This window comes from Lithobates pipiens, unplaced genomic scaffold (assembly GCF_037356315.1).
Source record: "Lithobates pipiens isolate NorthernLeopardFrog02 unplaced genomic scaffold, aLitPip1_a1.2 Scaffold_18, whole genome shotgun sequence".
Classification (NCBI taxonomy): domain Eukaryota; kingdom Metazoa; phylum Chordata; class Amphibia; order Anura; family Ranidae; genus Lithobates; species Lithobates pipiens.
In genome coordinates, this window is record NW_027507758.1 from 43,329,824 (window position 1) to 43,347,563 (window position 17,740).

At 44.4% G+C, this 17,740-nt stretch overlaps 1 protein-coding gene across 1 annotated transcript in view; it reads left to right on the forward strand.

Moving 5' to 3' along the window:
- The first annotated feature begins 6,401 nt into the window (after nucleotides 1–6,401).
- Nucleotides 6,402–17,740, forward strand: part of LOC143987097 (uncharacterized) — a 77,336-nt gene continuing 65,997 nt past the window's right edge. Inside the window, exons 1-2 of the mRNA XM_077485625.1 lie at nucleotides 6,402–6,516; nucleotides 8,994–9,129. Coding sequence (XP_077341751.1) covers nucleotides 6,454–6,516; nucleotides 8,994–9,129 — 199 coding nt within the window. The 5' untranslated portion in view covers nucleotides 6,402–6,453. The remainder of the gene's footprint in view (nucleotides 6,517–8,993; nucleotides 9,130–17,740) is intronic.

Genomic DNA, 17,740 nt, shown 5'->3' on the forward strand with positions numbered 1-17,740 from the left:
GTCTGGTGTGTCCAGTAAAGTAATTGAACGCACCTTCTGCAATTTCCCACTTTGGCTCAAGCCTGTTGCTCCTGCCCTACCCCTACCACTCCTGCGGAAGGACCTGCCTCTTCCTCTGCCTGTCATTTTTTAAATGACCCTGTGACAAAACTCTCAGTCCCTATACTGATGAAGGACTGCTGCAGTATAGGGCAGCGGTCAGCAGTAGTGCACCTCAACCCTATGTATTGTGGACCTATACCAGTCCTTATGGAATAGCAGACTGTACCTCACTCAACCCTATGTACTGTAGCACCCTAGACCAAGTTACCAGTCCTTATAAGGACCTCTGTGGAACAAGTAGGTTGTGTGTGAGTGATTAGCAGACTGTACGTCAGTCTCTATACTGATAAAGGACTGCTGCAGTATAGGGCAGCGGTCAGCAGTAGTGCACCTCAACCCTATGTATTGTGGACCTATACCAGTCCTTAAGGAATAGCAGACTGTACCTCACTCAACCCTATGTACTGTAGTACCCTATACCTTACCAGTCCTTATAAGGACCTCTGTGGAACAAGTAGGTTGTGTGTGACTGATTAGCAGACTGTACGTCAGTCCCTATACTGATAAAGGACTGCTGCAGTATAGGGCAGCGGTCAGCAGTAGTGCACCTCAACCCTATGTATTGTGGACCTATACCAGTCCTTATAGAATAGCAGACTGTACCTCACTCAACCCTATGTACTGTAGCACCCTACACCAGGTTACCAGTCCTTATAAGGACCTTTGTGGAACAAGTAGTTTGTGTGTGACTGATTAGCAGACTGTACGTCAGTCCCTATACTGATGAAGGACTGCTGCAGTATAGGGCAGAGGTCAGCAGTAGTGCACCTCAACCCTATGTATTGTGGACCTATACCAGTCCTTACGGAATAGCAGACTGTACCTCACTCAACCCTATGTACTGTAGCACCCTACACCAGGTTACCAGTCGTGATAAGGACCTTTGTGGAACAAGTAGGTTGTGTGTGACTGATTAGCAGACTGTACCTCAGTCCCTATACTGATGAAGGACTGCTGCAGTATAGGGCAGCGGTCAGCAGTAGTGCACCTCAACCCTATGTATTGTGGACCTATATCAGTCCTTATAGAATAGCAGACTGTACCTCACTCAACCCTATGTACTGTAGCACCCTACACCAGGTTACCAGTCCTTATAAGGACCTTTGTGGAACAAGTAGGTTGTGTGTGACTGATTAGCAAACTGTTCGTCAGTCCCTATACTGATGAAGGACTGCTGCAGTATAGGGTAGCAGTCAGCAGTAGTGCACCTCAACCCTATGTATTGTGGACCTATACCAGTCCTTACAGAATAGCAGACTGTACCTCACTCAACCCTATGTACTGTAGCACCCTACACCAGGTTACCAGTCCTTATAAGGACCTTTGTGGAACAAGTAGGTTGTGTGTGACTGATTAGCAGACTGTACGTCAGTCTCTATACTGATAAAGGACTGCTGCAGTATAGGGCAGCGGTCAGCAGTAGTGCACCTCAACCCTATGTATTGTGGACCTATACCAGTCCTTAAGGAATAGCAGACTGTACCTCACTCAACCCTATGTACTGTAGTACCCTATACCTTACCAGTCCTTATAAGGACCTCTGTGGAACAAGTAGGTTGTGTGTGACTGATTAGCAGACTGTACGTCAGTCCCTATACTGATAAAGGACTGCTGCAGTATAGGGCAGCGGTCAGCAGTAGTGCACCTCAACCCTACGTATTGTGGACCTATACCAGTCCTTACAGAATAGCAGACTGTACCTCACTCAACCCTATGTACTGTAGCACCCTACACCAGGTTACCAGTCCTTATAAGGACCTTTGTGGAACAAGTAGGTTGTGCGTGACTGATTAGCAAACTGTTCGTCAGTCCCTATACTGATGAAGGACTGCTGCAGTATAGGGCAGCGGTCAGCAGTAGTGCACCTCAACCCTATGTATTGTGGATCTATACCAGTCCTTATAGAATAGCAGACTGTACCTCACTCAACCCTATGTACTGTAGCACCCTACACCAGGTCACCAGTCCATATAAGGACCTTTGTGGAACAAGTAGGTTGTGTGTGACTGATTAGCAGACTGTACGTCAGTGCCTATACTGATGAAGGACTGCTGCAGTATAGGGCAGCGGTCAGCAGTAGTGCACCTCAACCCTATGTATTGTGGACCTATACCAGTCCTTACAGAATAGCAGACTGTACCTCACTCAACCCTATGTACTGTAGCACCCTACACCAGGTTACCAGTCCTTATAAGGACCTTTGTGGAACAAGTAGGTTGTGTGTGACTGATTAGCAGACTGTACGTCAGTGCCTATACTGATGAAGGACTGCTGCAGTATAGGGCAGCGGTCAGCAGTAGTGCACCTCAACCCTATGTATTGTGGACCTATACCAGTCCTTACAGAATAGCAGACTGTACCTCACTCAACCCTATGTACTGTAGCACCCTACACCAGGTTACCAGTCCTTATAAGGACCTTTGTGGAACAAGTAGGTTGTGTGTGACTGATTAGCAGACTGTACGTCAGTGCCTATACTGATGAAGGACTGCTGCAGTATAGGGCAGCGGTCAGCAGTAGTGTACCTCAACCCTATGTATTGTGGACCTATACCAGTCCTTACAGAATAGCAGACTGTACCTCACTCAACCCTATGTACTGTAGCACCCTACACCAGGTTACCAGTCCTTATAAGGACCTTTGTGGAACAAGTAGGTTGTGTGTGACTGATTAGCAGACTGTACGTCAGTGCCTATACTGATGAAGGACTGCTGCAGTATAGGGCAGTGGTCAGCAGTAGTGCACCTCAACCCTATGTATTGTGGACCTATACCAGTCCTTACAGAATAGCAGACTGTACCTCACTCAACCCTATGTACTGTAGCACCCTACACCAGGTTACCAGTCCTCATAAGGACCTTTGTGGAACAAGTAGGTTGTGTGTGACTGATTAGCAGACTGTACGTCAGTCCCTATACTGATGAAGGACTGCTGCAGTATAGGGCAGCGGTCAGCAGTAGTGCACCTCAACCCTATGTATTGTGGATCTATACCAGTCCTTATAGAATAGCAGACTGTACCTCACTCAACCCTATGTACTGTAGCACCCTACACCAGGTCACCAGTCCATATAAGGACCTTTGTGGAACAAGTAGGTTGTGTGTGACTGATTAGCAGACTGTACGTCAGTGCCTATACCGATGAAGGACTGCTGCAGTATAGGGCAGCGGTCAGCAGTAGTGCACCTCAACCCTATGTATTGTGGACCTATACCAGTCCTTACAGAATAGCAGACTGTACCTCACTCAACCCTATGTACTGTAGCACCCTACACCAGGTTACCAGTCCTTATAAGGACCTTTGTGGAACAAGTAGGTTGTGTGTGACTGATTAGCAGACTGTACGTCAGTCCCTATACTGATGAAGGACTGCTGCAGTATAGGGCAGCGGTCAGCAGTAGTGCACCTCAACCCTATGTATTGTGGACCTATACCAGTCCTTATAGAATAGCAGACTGTACCTCACTCAACTCCTATGTACTGTAGCACCCTACACCAGGTTACCAGTCCTTATAAGGACCTTTGTGGAACAAGTAGGTTGTGTAAGCAAGTCCATTGGGCAGGCCGAGGGTCAAACACATGTAGGCAGATTGAGTGAAGTCCGTTAAGCAAGCCGAGGGTCAGATTAAGGAGAACAGTAGCGTAGTCAAGAAAAGTCCAGGTCACAGCAGGTAATCAGATATGGCACAAATGGGAAGCAGGTACAAATGGGAAGCTGATGACAAACCAGCAACCCGTTTGGACGCCAGAGCCATCTGAAATAGCCATACCATAGCGTGCGCCATTGCACACACACGTGTGGCATTGCGCACACTCACGAGCCACTGCGTGCACATGCGTGCCATTGCGCATACGTGCGTGCCTCACCATCGGGCCACGCAGGTGCGTGCTCCAGAGCGCCAATCTGCCGCTCGTGCGCACAATAGCATGGCGAGCATGGGTGGAAAAAGTCCTTCCCTGACAGCCATATTGTTCAGATAAAATACTTCTATGATTTACAGTGTTATGGTATGCACTTTCATGTGTCCCTTTTACTATAGTAAGCTAACGTGAACTGTTTCACTGGTATTGTGTACGTTTCTTGTTATTGGTGACAGTCAGTAAAAGTAACTGAAGCCAGGGTGTCAGAGGTGTTGGAGGACTTGCAGAGTCGGGGGAACCAGTGAGGTACAGATTCTACCAACGGTTCTCACGAGGTTAGCGCTACATACTATAGAGCCTAAAGGTGGTTCCACTGCGATTTTAGACCAAACTTAATTGTGTGGTCACACGCCCTGAGGTGAGCAGAATCACATGGGGGGGGGGGGGGGGGGGGTTTGCAGTCACTGTGGATAGGTTTGGAGCACCATCAGAAAAAAATTGCAAATTTTAAGAGAACTTTTTTTGATGAGGTATGGATTTTGAGCACTTTTTTCATTTATTTGATTAAGGATTTATTACATTTATATTATTAGCACGTGAGCACTTCATGAAAAGAATATTCATTTCATGGATTACAGTGTTGCAGTGTTCATCTTGGTGTCAAGGACCAAAAGGCAAAGTCAGCAGTCATGGGGAGATTCTACAATTGTTGCCTAACCAGCCTGGAATGCAGCTTTTCACCAACAGAAACTGTGGTGTGACAATGGAATTCAGAGTCAGCCTATCCACTCTATGTCTTAGTCAGTTATAGTTATTTATGTCCAGAAGGGCCAGGCTTAACTAAAATAACAGACACTGCATATAAACTCTATGGCAATAAACAGGTTCTTTTACAAATATAGTGAATGGTAACCACTAAACACAGTAGCTAGCTATCTGGGACTTTGCATGTGAGATAATAACAATAGGATAGAAAGGATAGGATATGGCCCATGCGGAGCCATATTCACATGAAAAGAGCCTACAATGGGCACATTAACATCATAACTGGACCAAGGAGCAATGGAAAATGGTTGCCTGGTCTGATGAATCACGTTTTTTCCCAAATCATCTTCCAGGACAGCACATGAAAACAGCAAACACATCATTTACAATCAATAAAAAGACAGAGTCGTCTTGAGTCCTCAGTATTTGTGCTTTCTCCACCCTAACAGGAACATCAAAATGGTTTTTTATTTTACCCTGAGGCCCTCATGCTAGTTACAGGGGACTCCTAGTATATGCTTGTGACGGGAACGTCCCCCACACTCCGCTTGAGTGTTTCCATCAGTAAAACAGCTTCCTAAGTCCTTGAACACGAGTCCAATGAATCTGGCTATTGGAACCCCCAAGAACTAGACAACACCAGTCTTTGAGTACATCAGGAATCAACCTTTATTTGAGATCTCACACAAAATATATACAGCGGGGTGACTAAAACCAAACCTAATTAGCATGAGCTAATTATCTAATCAACACTGGACTCCTTCATTCAATTGCAAGTTAATTATTTATGTTGGATCTTTCATTTTCGGACTCTGTGCTTTCGTTATTGTTTGTCACAACGATAACGAAAATACCTGAAATCCGGACGAAAATGCATTCGGAAGAAAACGAATGCACATTTCTGTAGTACGCACACCAATGTACAATTCCACCTATAATGCTTCAGACTCATCAGACTCATCACACTCTCCATCAAGTAGAGGGCCACAGTTAGAAATATGAGGGTGTTTTTCAAAGAGATTTCTCACCAAAATAAAGCATAGAAACATGAATGGATGGGGGAGTTTGCTTTGAATATGAAAAAATAATTGGTTTGTGGTGTTCAGATGCAGTGAAGATCTGCTTTAAAGTATTAGAACATAAGATTACTTGCCTAAGAGTTTCTGCTTTTAGTCTGGCTGAAAATGCAGCAGCAGTAGCAGCCCCTGTGTATATGAGATCATGTGACTCAGTTCTCTGTCTCTTTCTCCACATTCTCCTTCCAGAGTTTCTGACCCAGACACAGAGAGACAGGAAGGGATGTACATGAATTATCTCTGGGAATATTAAGCAGCAGAGCAATTTACAGATAGTACAGAGCAGTGCATCCTAACAGTTGGTTGTGAGATTATGTATTACATGGGGTTCTCATACATTATTTTATGTGTGTACAATAATTGAGCAATCCACACGTTTGCATATACAAATCAATTATGCAACAGGGGATGGGATCAGCTAGCTTTGACAGCGGTAATCTGTAGTCTGTCTTGTGTAAACAGCTCTAACTACAAATAAATTATATAACCTCGGCGTGGGTGCGGCTTTCTTGGAACATTAATGTCAGTGTCTTGCATTGGTTCTCCAATTGTCCAAAAGTCTTTTTCTGGTGCAGGTTGGAACTAAGACATAAAGATCTTGTCTCTTTACAGGCAACGGAACAATTGACTTCTCCAAATTTTTGACTATAATGGAAAGTGTACTGGAAAACACAGAAGAGGAAATCAGAGAAGAATTCCGTATATTTGACAAGGTAATGTCCTATCTGAGCTAGAAGCTGATATGTAAATTCTGTACAGAGCTTATGAAGTGGTAGAGGAACTTTGAATACCTTCATAGGTGAGCAATTAAATCGAATTGGCGCGGGCAAGATTAGTTTCAGCTTGTAAATGAGTCCTTAGGAGCAAATTTGCTTCAATTATTTTTTACCTTGGGTTTTTTTTCCTTTTCACTCTGTGATCCAGCCAGTAACACACTTCATGTGTTAGCCCTTGTACACACATTCTGACAACCAAATCCGTTGGATTTTGTCCGACTGATTTTGTCCGAAACTGTTGCATACACACGGTCAGACAAAGTTGTCGGAAAATCCGATTGTGATGACGTTAGTTCATTATGATGGGACTACGTTCAGGCTAGTAGCCAATAGCTTTGGTCTAGGAATTTTATCTGAGCATGCATGGCACTTTGTCCAATCGGAATTCTCTACACACGATCGGACAAAGTCTGATCGGACCATGTTGTCGGAAAATGTTATAGCCCTGCTCTAAAACTTTGTTGGTCGGATATTCCCGGCGGAAACAGTCCAATGGAGCCCACACACAGTCAGATTATCCGACAACACGGTCCGATCAGACATTTTCCGTCGGAATGTCCGACCGTGTGTACAAGGGCTTAGGGTGTCTCCATACTGGATGGATTAGGAACAGATGCCTTTGGACAGTGGCATTGTCTATCTGGGAGAGGGAAGTAAGATGTACTAGCTAATTTAGATGGCCTTGACTAACAAATAAAGCTGAACCGCTAACACTTTTTAGGAAGTTAATGGAAATTTTATGTTTTCTCTGGAGTAAAGATTTTACATAAATCAATAAAAGTTGACATTACACTCTAATGCCGCATACACACGACCGGACTTTTCGAGGGATTAGGTCCGACGGACTTTAGGCGGAGTTCTGACGGACTTTCCAAATGAACAGACTTGGCCACACACAATCACACCAAAGTCCGACGGATTAGAACGTGATGACGTACGACCGGACTAGAATAAGGAAGTTCATAGCCAGTAGCAAATAGCTGCCCTCACGTCAGTTTTTGTCCGTTGGACTAGCATACACACGAGCGGATTTCTCAGTAGGAACTGGGTCCGGCAGAGTTCCGGTAGAAAAATTTAAAGCATGTTCTATTTGTAAAGTCCGCCAGATTTTTGGCAAGCAAAGGCCTGATGGAGCCCACACAAGATCGAATTGTCCGACGGACTCGTTCCGTCGGACCTTTGCTGTCAAAAAGTCCGGTCGTGTGTACGTGGCATAACTACCACTTTTGTTGGACAACTTGGTCTGAAGTTGAAAAATTGCTCTTACTGGCCAGATGAGCAGGATAAAAGAAAGGAACACCTAAAAAGCAACTAGTGCAGCCACCACATTTTAGGAGTACTTAAGTTGTAATTTAAATTGGGTTTTTGATTGAATACGGCTTTGAAAAATTGTGAAACATTGGCAGATATTTATCAAGCATATTGGAACAATGAGTCACAAGCATAACTCCCAACTGTCCCTGATTTCAGGGGACTGTCCCTGATTTTGAATGAAATCCCTCTGTCCCTCTTTGCTCCTCATTTGTCCCTCATTTTGGTCTGATCCATATAGTTGTATATAAAATGCACTTTTAATCTTCCAAAAAGTGTTTCCCAGTGCTAAACCTGTCATCCAAATTCTAAATTCAAAAGCGAATATAAAGGAATATTAGTGGTTAAAAAATGCACATGTATAATTCTCCTTTAACCACTTCAGCCCTGGAAGGATTTGCCCCCTTAATGACCAGGCCATTTTTTGCGATACGGCACTGTGACGCTTTAACTGACAACTGCGTGGTCGTCCGACATTGTACCCAAACAAAATTTATGTCATTTTTTCCCACAAATAGAGCTTTCTATTGGTAGTATATGATCACCTCTGCATTTTTTATTTTTTGCGCTATGAACAAAAAAAGACAGATAATTTTGAAAAAAAACAAAACAATATTTTTTTACTTTTTTGCTAAATAAATATCCCCCAAAAAATAAAACAAAATAAAAAATTATTCCTCAGTTTAAGCTGATATGTATTCTTCTACATATTTTTGGTAAAAAAAAAACCTGTAAAGAGCGTATATTGATTGGTTTGCGCAAAAGTTATAGCGTCTTCAAAATAGGGGATAGATTTATGGTGTGGTTACTTGGTGGCAGGGTACTAATCCAATCCAATGATGCAGCATTTGGGGGCGGGGGCCAAATCCTGCATTCTGTGTGGACACAGATGCGGGACTCAGGCACGCGCCCGCATGCGCTTCTCCAACATGGACACTCGATGCGGGGGGGAGGAGCCACCAGCGCCATTGAGAGACCCCAGAAGAGGAGGATCAGGGCCACTCTGTGCAAAATGAACTGCACAGTGGAGGTAAGTATGACATGTTTTTTTTTTTTTTTTAAACGAGGGGGTTACAACTCCTTTAACTGTTTTCTGTTTCTAGGATGGTGATGGCTACTTAAGTGCTAATGAGCTTAATCTTGTTATGAAAACCCTTGGTAATAAAGCAACAGATGAAGAGGCTGATGAAATGATGAGGAAAGCAGGTATTGATGAAGATAGTACAGAAAATTCCAAAGGTAGGTTGCTGTTTGATCAGTCTTTGCACTCTTTGAACCCAAGTGGGTTTTGCTAATTGACACAGCCTGTCTGGCAGAAATCCACCCACACAATGTTGTTGTCAAAAATAATAAAGATTTGATTTTAAATATATATTTGTATGACAATTTAAAACAGTTTAATGATATCATTTATTTATTTATTTTTACTCTGTATTCCAAACGCTATTTTCTTTTGAACATGTGACCAGCAGCAGGGGACTAGAAGTTCCTCTTGCTTATGTTTCCCTGCAGACAGGCTGGGAAAGATCTGGGTCATATGACAGCCATATATCAATTAGGAAAAAGTTACATAGATGGGGTTTTTTTAGGACAATTTTCAGCGTTGTCACACTTTGAATGACAATTACGCACTCATGCAACACTGTACCCAAATTAAATATATATATATATATATATATATATATATATATATATATATATATATATATATATATATATATATACAGTGCCTTGCGAAAGTATTCGGCCCCCTTGAACTTTTCAACCTTTTGCCACATTTCAGGCTTCAAACATAAAGATATAAAATTTAAATTTTTTGTGAAGAATCACCAACAAGTGGGACACAATTGTGAAGTGGAACGAAATCTATTGGATAATTTAAACTTTTTTAGCAAATAAAAAACTGAAAAGTGGTGCGTGCAAAATTATTCGGCCCCTTTACTTTCAGTGCAGCAAACTCACTCCAGAAGTTCAGCGAGGATCTCTGAATGATCCAATGTTGTCCTAAATGACTGATGGTGATAAATAGAATCCACATGTGTGTAATCAAGTCTCTGTATAAATACACCTGCTCTGTGATAGTCTCAGGGTTCTGTTGAAAGCGCAGAGAGCATCATGAAGACCAAGGAACACACCAGGCAGGTCCGTAATACTGTTGTGGAGAAGTTTAAAGCCGGATTTGGATACAAAAAGATTTCCCAAGCTTTAAACATCCCAAGGAGCACTGTGCAAGCGATCATTTTGAAATGGAAGGAGTATCAGACCACTGCAAATCTACCAAGACCTGGCCGTCCCTCTAAACTTTCAGCTCAGACAAGGAGAAGACTGATCAGAGATGCAGCCAAGAGACCCATGATCACTCTGGATGAACTGCAGAGAACTACAGCGGTGGGAGAGTCTGTCCATAGGACAACAATCAGTCGTACACTGCACAAATCTGGCCTTTATGGAAGAGTGGCAAGAAGAAAGCCATTTCTTAAAGATATCCATAAAAAGTCTTGTCTAAAGTTTGCCACAAGCCACCTGGGAGACACACCAAACATGTGGAAGAAGGTGCTCTGGTCAGATGAAACCAAAATCAAACTTTTTGCCCACAATGCAAAACAATATGTTTGGCGTAAAAGCAACATAGCTCATCACCCTCAACACACCATCCCCACTGTCAAACATGGTGGTGGCAGCATCATGGTTTGGGCCTGCTTTTCTTCAGCAGGGACAGGGAAGATGGTTAAAATTGAGGGGAAGATGGATGCAGCCAAATACAGGACCATTCTGGATGAAAACCTGTTGGAGTCCGCAAAAGACCTGAAACTGGGACGGAGATTTATCTTCCAACAAGACAATGATCCCAAACATACAGCAAAATCTACAAAGGAATGGTTCACAAATAAACGTATCCAGGTGTTAGAATGGCCAAGTCAAAGTCCAGACCTGAATCCAATCGAGAATCTGTGGAAAGAGCTGAAAACTGCTGTTCACAAACGCTCTCCATCCAACCTCACTGAGCTCGAGCTGTTTTGCAAGGAAGAATGGGCAAGAATTTCAGTCTCTCGATGTGCAAAACTGATAGAGACATACCCCAAGCGACTTGCAGCTGTAATCGCAGCAAAAGGTGGCTCTACAAAGTATTAACGCAATGGGGCCAAATAATTTTGCACGCCCCACATTTCATTTTTTTTATTAGTTAAAAAAGTTTCAAGAATCCAATAGATTTAGTTCCACTTCACAATTGTGTCCCACTTGTTGGTGATTCTTCACAAAAAATAAAAATTTTATATCTTTATGTTTGAAGCCTGAAATGTGGCAAAAGGTTGAAAAGTTCAAGGGGGCCGAATACTTTCGCAAGGCACTGTATATATATATATATATATATATATATATATATATATATATATATATATACATTTTTTTATTTATTTTTTTATAAAATAATAGAGCTTTTTTTGGTGGTATTTAATCACCACTGGGTTTTTTTGTTTTTTGCTAAAAAAACAAAACAAAAAAATAAATAAAAATAACAATTTTTTTTTTTAGTTTCAGTCAAAAGGTTTTATAAATAAGTAATTTTTCTCCTTCACTGATGAGGTGGCACTGATGAAGAGGCACTAATATGCATAGGCTGCATCATTGGCTCTTTACCGAGACTGGGGTTGCGAGGTGAGACTGGGACTTGTTTATTTAAAGGTCACAAATTACTTTTTGGGAATATGTAAATGCTGCCATGTCCCTACCCTGGCCACAGGTTTATTACCACACAATGGCAGCTGGTTGTATATTTTTTTGGGGGGGAGGGGGTGGCAAACCATGCATGTAGATTAGGGGGCCAGATGCATGGATATGGAGGATAGGGTGCCCGTGCACCCCTTATGGACGGGCAGCCACTGCTATCACAGATATTAAACCCAAAATCAAATATGTAATATATTTAATATATTGCAGTTTACCAATCAATAGATGTGGTGACTGCATTTGTTTTCTTTTTGGGCTTTCTTTTTTACCCTGATGATCCAGCCAGTAACACACCTCGTGTATTAGGGTGCCTATTCTGTGGATGAGGGAGCAACAGACATCGTTGGACAGTAGCACAGTTAATAATAGCGGGGGTGGGGGGGGGGGTAGTTTTAGATGCACTAGCAGATTTAGAGATACAAACAAACTGAAAGCAAACTCCAGCTGTTATAGTAACAATTTTTTTTTATTTTAAAGAGGAGGTTATACAAAAAAAAAAAAAAAAAGTCAGCAGCTGCAAACACTGCAGCTGCTGACTTAATCAACACACTCACCTGTCCAGGGTGCCCGCGATGTCGGCCGCCCGAGGCCGACCCGTCCCTCGGCTCTCGGGTCCCGGTGCTGCCATTCCTTGTAAGGGAAACAGGCAGTGGAGTCTTACGGCGTCACTGCCCGTTTCCTACTGCGCATGCGCGAGTCCCGCAGCTACTGCGCATGCGCGAGTCCTGCAGCGCTTTCTGAATGGGACGCGCTGTGTTCTGGAACACACAGTTCCCAGAACACAGCGCGACTCATTACCCAGAAGACGCCGCGACGAAGACAGAAGACAGAAGATCTCCGCGGAGGAGGAAGAGGAAGATTAGGAGAAAGTGCCTAGCAACAGGCATTTCTGGTAAGTAAAAAAAAAAATTTTTTTTCATTTTTTTTTTTTTTATATTTTTTTGTAATTTTTAATATTTTTTTTGTTTTCAGGGTGGCCCTCCACTTTAAGATAAAGATTTTTATACAAATAGATAAATGGTCATTGTAAGCACCCCTGTCAGTGTTAAATGATTTATCTCAACACTCTTAACCGTTACATCTGCAGGTTTGATTGGTCTGGTGCAAAACCTACTTGAAAAAAAATAATACAAAAACCTGAAAACGAACGCACCACATCTAAAATATGGTAAGCTGCAATATAATGCTTGCTTTTGGGGTTAAGACCGCTTTGCTGCAAATTATAATTTATATTAGTTGGTGAGAAGAGCTTGGACTTACTGCTGTAATGGTGAGGATGATTTGCTCCACATTGGCTGCAGCTAGAAGTCAGTGAGATCTTGCTTAACCACTTAAGGACCAGGCCTCTTTTTCGGACTTGGTGTTTCCATGTTTAAAACAGTTTTCCTGAAAGGCTCCATGGCAGCATACGTGTGGGTAGCCCCGCCTCCACGATTACCCAATAGGACCCAACTCCCATAAATCTTTGCTCCTGGCCACTATCAGTGTTCCTTTTTTGTCCTCCCCAGTAGGACCAGATGGTTTCTTTCCTGGAAATAAAACTTCACGACGATCGATTGGCTGATTGACTGAGAAATTTTCCTCCGATAGGCCCTGACTGTTAAGCAGGGTATGGAGAGTATTTGCAGAGTAGCGCTGAAGAAAGGATTTCCTACCTGAGTGCGCACGGTCTGTGTCCCGTTGTTATGGGTGACCATTATCTGCTGGAGGTATGGCGTGTGTGTTCCAGTCCGTTCGGCCAGGTGATCGTTGGTGGAGTGGTGAGCCTTTTATCTATCCATGGCAGCATTGTATTTGTGTGTATTTCTTTTGTTTGTCTTGCGGTCTCCTCCATGCCGTTTGCGTTCGCTTCCGCGTTCCAGCAAACCTCTCTCCTACTTCCGGGTTATGCAGGCGTTCTGCGCATGTGCGAACCCGGTATGAGACCGAGGCTTGGTTCCCGCGCATGCGCGCGAGCGCCTCGCGTCTGACGTCGGCGATGACGTCACGGGCGCCAAATTTAAAAGGCTTTGGAAGCTGTCAGAACCCTGGGTATGTTTGCAGTGGTCGCAGCGACTTCCCGGGGCTGTCAGCGCGGCGGTTTAAGGTAAGAGCGTGTCCCTTAGGCTGGGGAAATGCTTTTTAAAAAAAAAAAAAAAAAAATGTGTGTTTTATTTTTCTCTTTAGTTGCAGTGTTTCTTAAACTGTGGGTTTATTGTGAATATGGACGCCTTACTGCCTCCTAGTGGCCAGCCCGCTCATGTTAGGTAGGTCTTTAGTATTTATGCTTTTTATATATTGGAGAGAGTGTTTGGCATAGGTAGGATTGACTGTATATCCTTTTCTCTCTCTGTCTGTTTTACCCTTACAGCCCTTCTGGGTCTGATCCACAACCTAACACTTCTAGACGCAGTGGATCATCAAGATCACACCGCCATAAATCCTCCTCAAGATCTAGCCAGCATAGGTCAAGATCTGAACAGCATAATAAGAATTATTCTCACCCCCCTGCTGCTCACTCCAGCAAGCGTACGGAAAAATCATGCTGGGGGTGCAGGATGCCTGTTCCTTCGGACGTATCCTTATGCGATCATTGCTTCTCCAAAGCTGCAGATGAAAGGGATGATGCAGACCAGCGTTTGGAGTCAATAGTAAGACGGGTTGTGAAGGAGTCTCTGCAGGAGAGGGACGCTCTACAGCTGTGTGAATCCCCGTCAGAATTATTGGCTCCTCCACCTGGAGAGAACCCATTGCAGGAGACATGGGAATCCTCTCAGCCAAGCCGCCTATCTGCTCCCATCTCAGATAGTGAATCTGACTGTGAGGATCCTGGTTTAGGTTTTGACTATGGACTGGTGCCTTCATTGGTCAAAGCAGTGAGAGAGGCTCTGAAGTGGGAAGACCCTGTTACTTCCCCACCAAAGCAGAGAAAGTTCTTTAAACAGCTCAATAAGGAGCGACAATTTTTTCCCTTCCTTTCAGAGTTGGGTGACATTATTACCGAGGAATGGAGCAAGGTGGATAAAAAGGGTTCCATGCAGTCAAAAATCCTGAAATTATATCCCTTTAAAGAAGAGGATGTGAAGCACCTGGAGTCAGCACCACTGGTGGATGCAGCGCTCATGCGTTTGGTGAGATATGTAACCCTACCCTTAGAGGATACGGTATCCTTTAAAGATCCTTTGGAAAGGCGGATCGATTCAGACCTTAAGAGGATATATCTGACTTCTGGAATGGCTTGCAAACCAGTGCTTGCAATGGCAGCGGTATCCAAGGCCATAGAATCCTGGGCTGATTCTGTAGAGGAATTCCTGAGGGGTATTTCTATTGAATCAGCAAAAGACTCCCCTATTCAAGAAATCAGGATGGCGTCTGCCTTTTTGGGGGAGGCATCTATTGATGTTATCCGCCTGATATCTCGGGATATGTTAGCAGCAGTCTCAGCTCGCCGTGCGTTATGGCTCCGTCCATGGCTGGCGGATCCAGCATCCAAACAGGCCTGGTGCCGTATTCCCTTTGAGGGGTCATCTTTGTTTGGTAACAAGCTGGATACTGCCATATCCCGGGCTACAGGTGGGAAATCTGGGTTTCTTCCCCAGGACAGACGTCTTCAAAATCAAAGGCGTCCATTTCCTAGAAGACAAGGCCCTGATCGTGCCAGGGAGGCGCGGAGCTATAGACCTGGTCGAGAATTCTCAAGGTCATGGAGATCCAGGCAATCTTCTTTCAAAAATACCTCAAAAGGGGGTTCGTCCGGCAAGCAGGATTCCGCGAAATCCTTTTGAAATTGGGCCCGCTCAAACTTGTCAGGTGGGGGCTCGTCTTCTCCACTTCAGGCATGTTTGGGCGGCCTCAATTCGGGATTTTTGGACTGTAAAAACAATTTCCTCAGGTCACAAGTGGGGTTTTATCAGCACCCCAAAGCTAAGATTTATTCCCACAAATCTTCCAGAATCAAAAGAGAAGAAACAAGTCCTATTGACCTACGTGAACTCTTTACTGGATCAAGGCGCAGCCGTTCCCGTTCCAGAAGAAGAACGTGGAGAGGGCATGTATTCCCCTTTGTTTCTGGTTCAAAAGAAAAATGGCACATGGAGGCCGGTAATAGATTTGACCCATCTCAATTCCTTCATTCGCAAAGAGAAGTTCAAGATGGAATCTCTGCTTACCATCCAGCAGTCCGTGTATCTGGGGGACTGGATGATATCAGTCGATTTGAAGGATGCTTACTTCCATGTTCCCGTGGCAAAGGAGTTTCAACAATACCTCCGCTTTGCAGTAGGCATTCAACATCTTCAATTTACATGTCTTCCCTTTGGGTTAACAACGTCCCCACGGGTCTTCTCCAAAGTTCTTTTGGCAGTTGTGGCCTTTCTCAGAGTCAAAGGTGTTCGTCTCCATCACTATCTCGACGACCTTCTTCTGCTATCCCAGAACAAAGATCAGCTCTTGGAGCACAAAGACCTAGTCATCTCCACTCTACAGGAGTTCGGGTGGCTTCTGAACTTAGAAAAGAGTCACCTAGATCCAACTCAGTCTCTTGTTTTCCTAGGGGCGCAGTTCAACACAGCAGAAGGTACTATCGCCCTTCCAGAAGAGAAGGTTGGAGTCATACGAGACAGGATTCATGCAGCCCTTGCAGCATCCCATCTCTCGGCTCTCCAATGTCTGAGGGTGATTGGCACAATGTCAGCCACCATTCCCATGGTAAAGTGGGCCCAGTGGCACACTCGTCCCTTTCAGAAGGGGTTTCTACAACAGTGGGACTTATCCAGCCAGACACAGCGCATATTCCTCACTCCAGCCATGAGGACGTCTCTTCTTTGGTGGCTACAGGGGAAGAACCTGCGCAACCACCATTCAATCATTCCCATCTCATGGGTCACGGTAACTTCAGATGCCAGCAACCGAGGATGGGGCGCTCACTGCCTTTCGGAGGTCGCTCAGGGCAGGTGGACGTTTCCATCACAGAGAGTCGTCTCCAATGTTCTGGAGCTAAGAGCGGCCTTCCAGGCGCTTCGGTCATTCCATCATCTGACAGCGAATGCCTCGGTCATGCTAAGGTTGGACAACACAACCGCGGTGGCTTACGTAAAGAAGCAAGGGGGAACTCGCAGCTGGTCCCTGTTACAGGAGACGGAGCCAATAATGAATTGGGCTCAGAAGAATTTGTCCAACCTTTCTGCAGTCTACATCCCAGGGGTGCAGAATGTTCAGGCGGACTTCCTATCGCGTGTCGAGTTGGACAACAACGAGTGGTCTCTACACCGGGAAGTATTCGATTGGCTCCTGACCTTAGGATTGTCCCTGGAAGTCGACTTGTTCGCTTCCCCGTGCAATCGGAAGCTTCCGAAATATTACTCAAGGTTCAGGGATCCCCAGGCATATGGGATAGATGCCCTCACAGAACATTGGAAGTTTCAGACAGCTTACGCCTTCCCTCCAGTTCCGGTGATCCTGCAATTCCTTCGGAGACTCAGGTCAGAGAAGGCGGAGATTCTCGCAGTAATTCCTTTCTGGCCCAACAGACCTTGGTTCCCTCTACTGCTGCTCCTCAGTTATCAAGAGCCAGTTCCCCTGCCTCTCAGGTCGGATTTGCTATCTCAAGGCACAAGGTTACATCCATGCCCATCATGTCTGAACCTCAAGGTATGGTTTTTGAGAGGGAAAGGCTAGAAGCTCTTGGTTGTCCGGAAGAGGTCATCCCAACCCTTCTCAATTCCAGACGCGGGAGTACTAATAGGGTATATGAGCGTATATGGTCCAAGTTTTCGGCCCATATGTCCTCCAGAGAAAATTCTTGCAGTTCTCCAACAATACAAGACATACTAAGCTTTCTTCAAACAGGCCTTGATTTACCTCTAGCTATCAGTTCATTGAGAGTCCAAGTATCGGCTATTTCAGCCTTTACGGGTATTTCCTGGGCAAACCATGCACTGGTACAACAATTCTTCAAGGGAGCTACTAGGCTCAGACCCCAAAGAAAACCAAGGTTTCCTAAATGGGACCTCCCTTTAGTGCTGGATTTTCTCTCAAACCTTGGAAAGGATTCTACGGAGCCTCTGTCCATAAGGGATCTCACTCTCAAGACCATCTTCTTGGTAGCTATAACCTCAGCCAAGAGAGTTTCTGAGATTAGGAA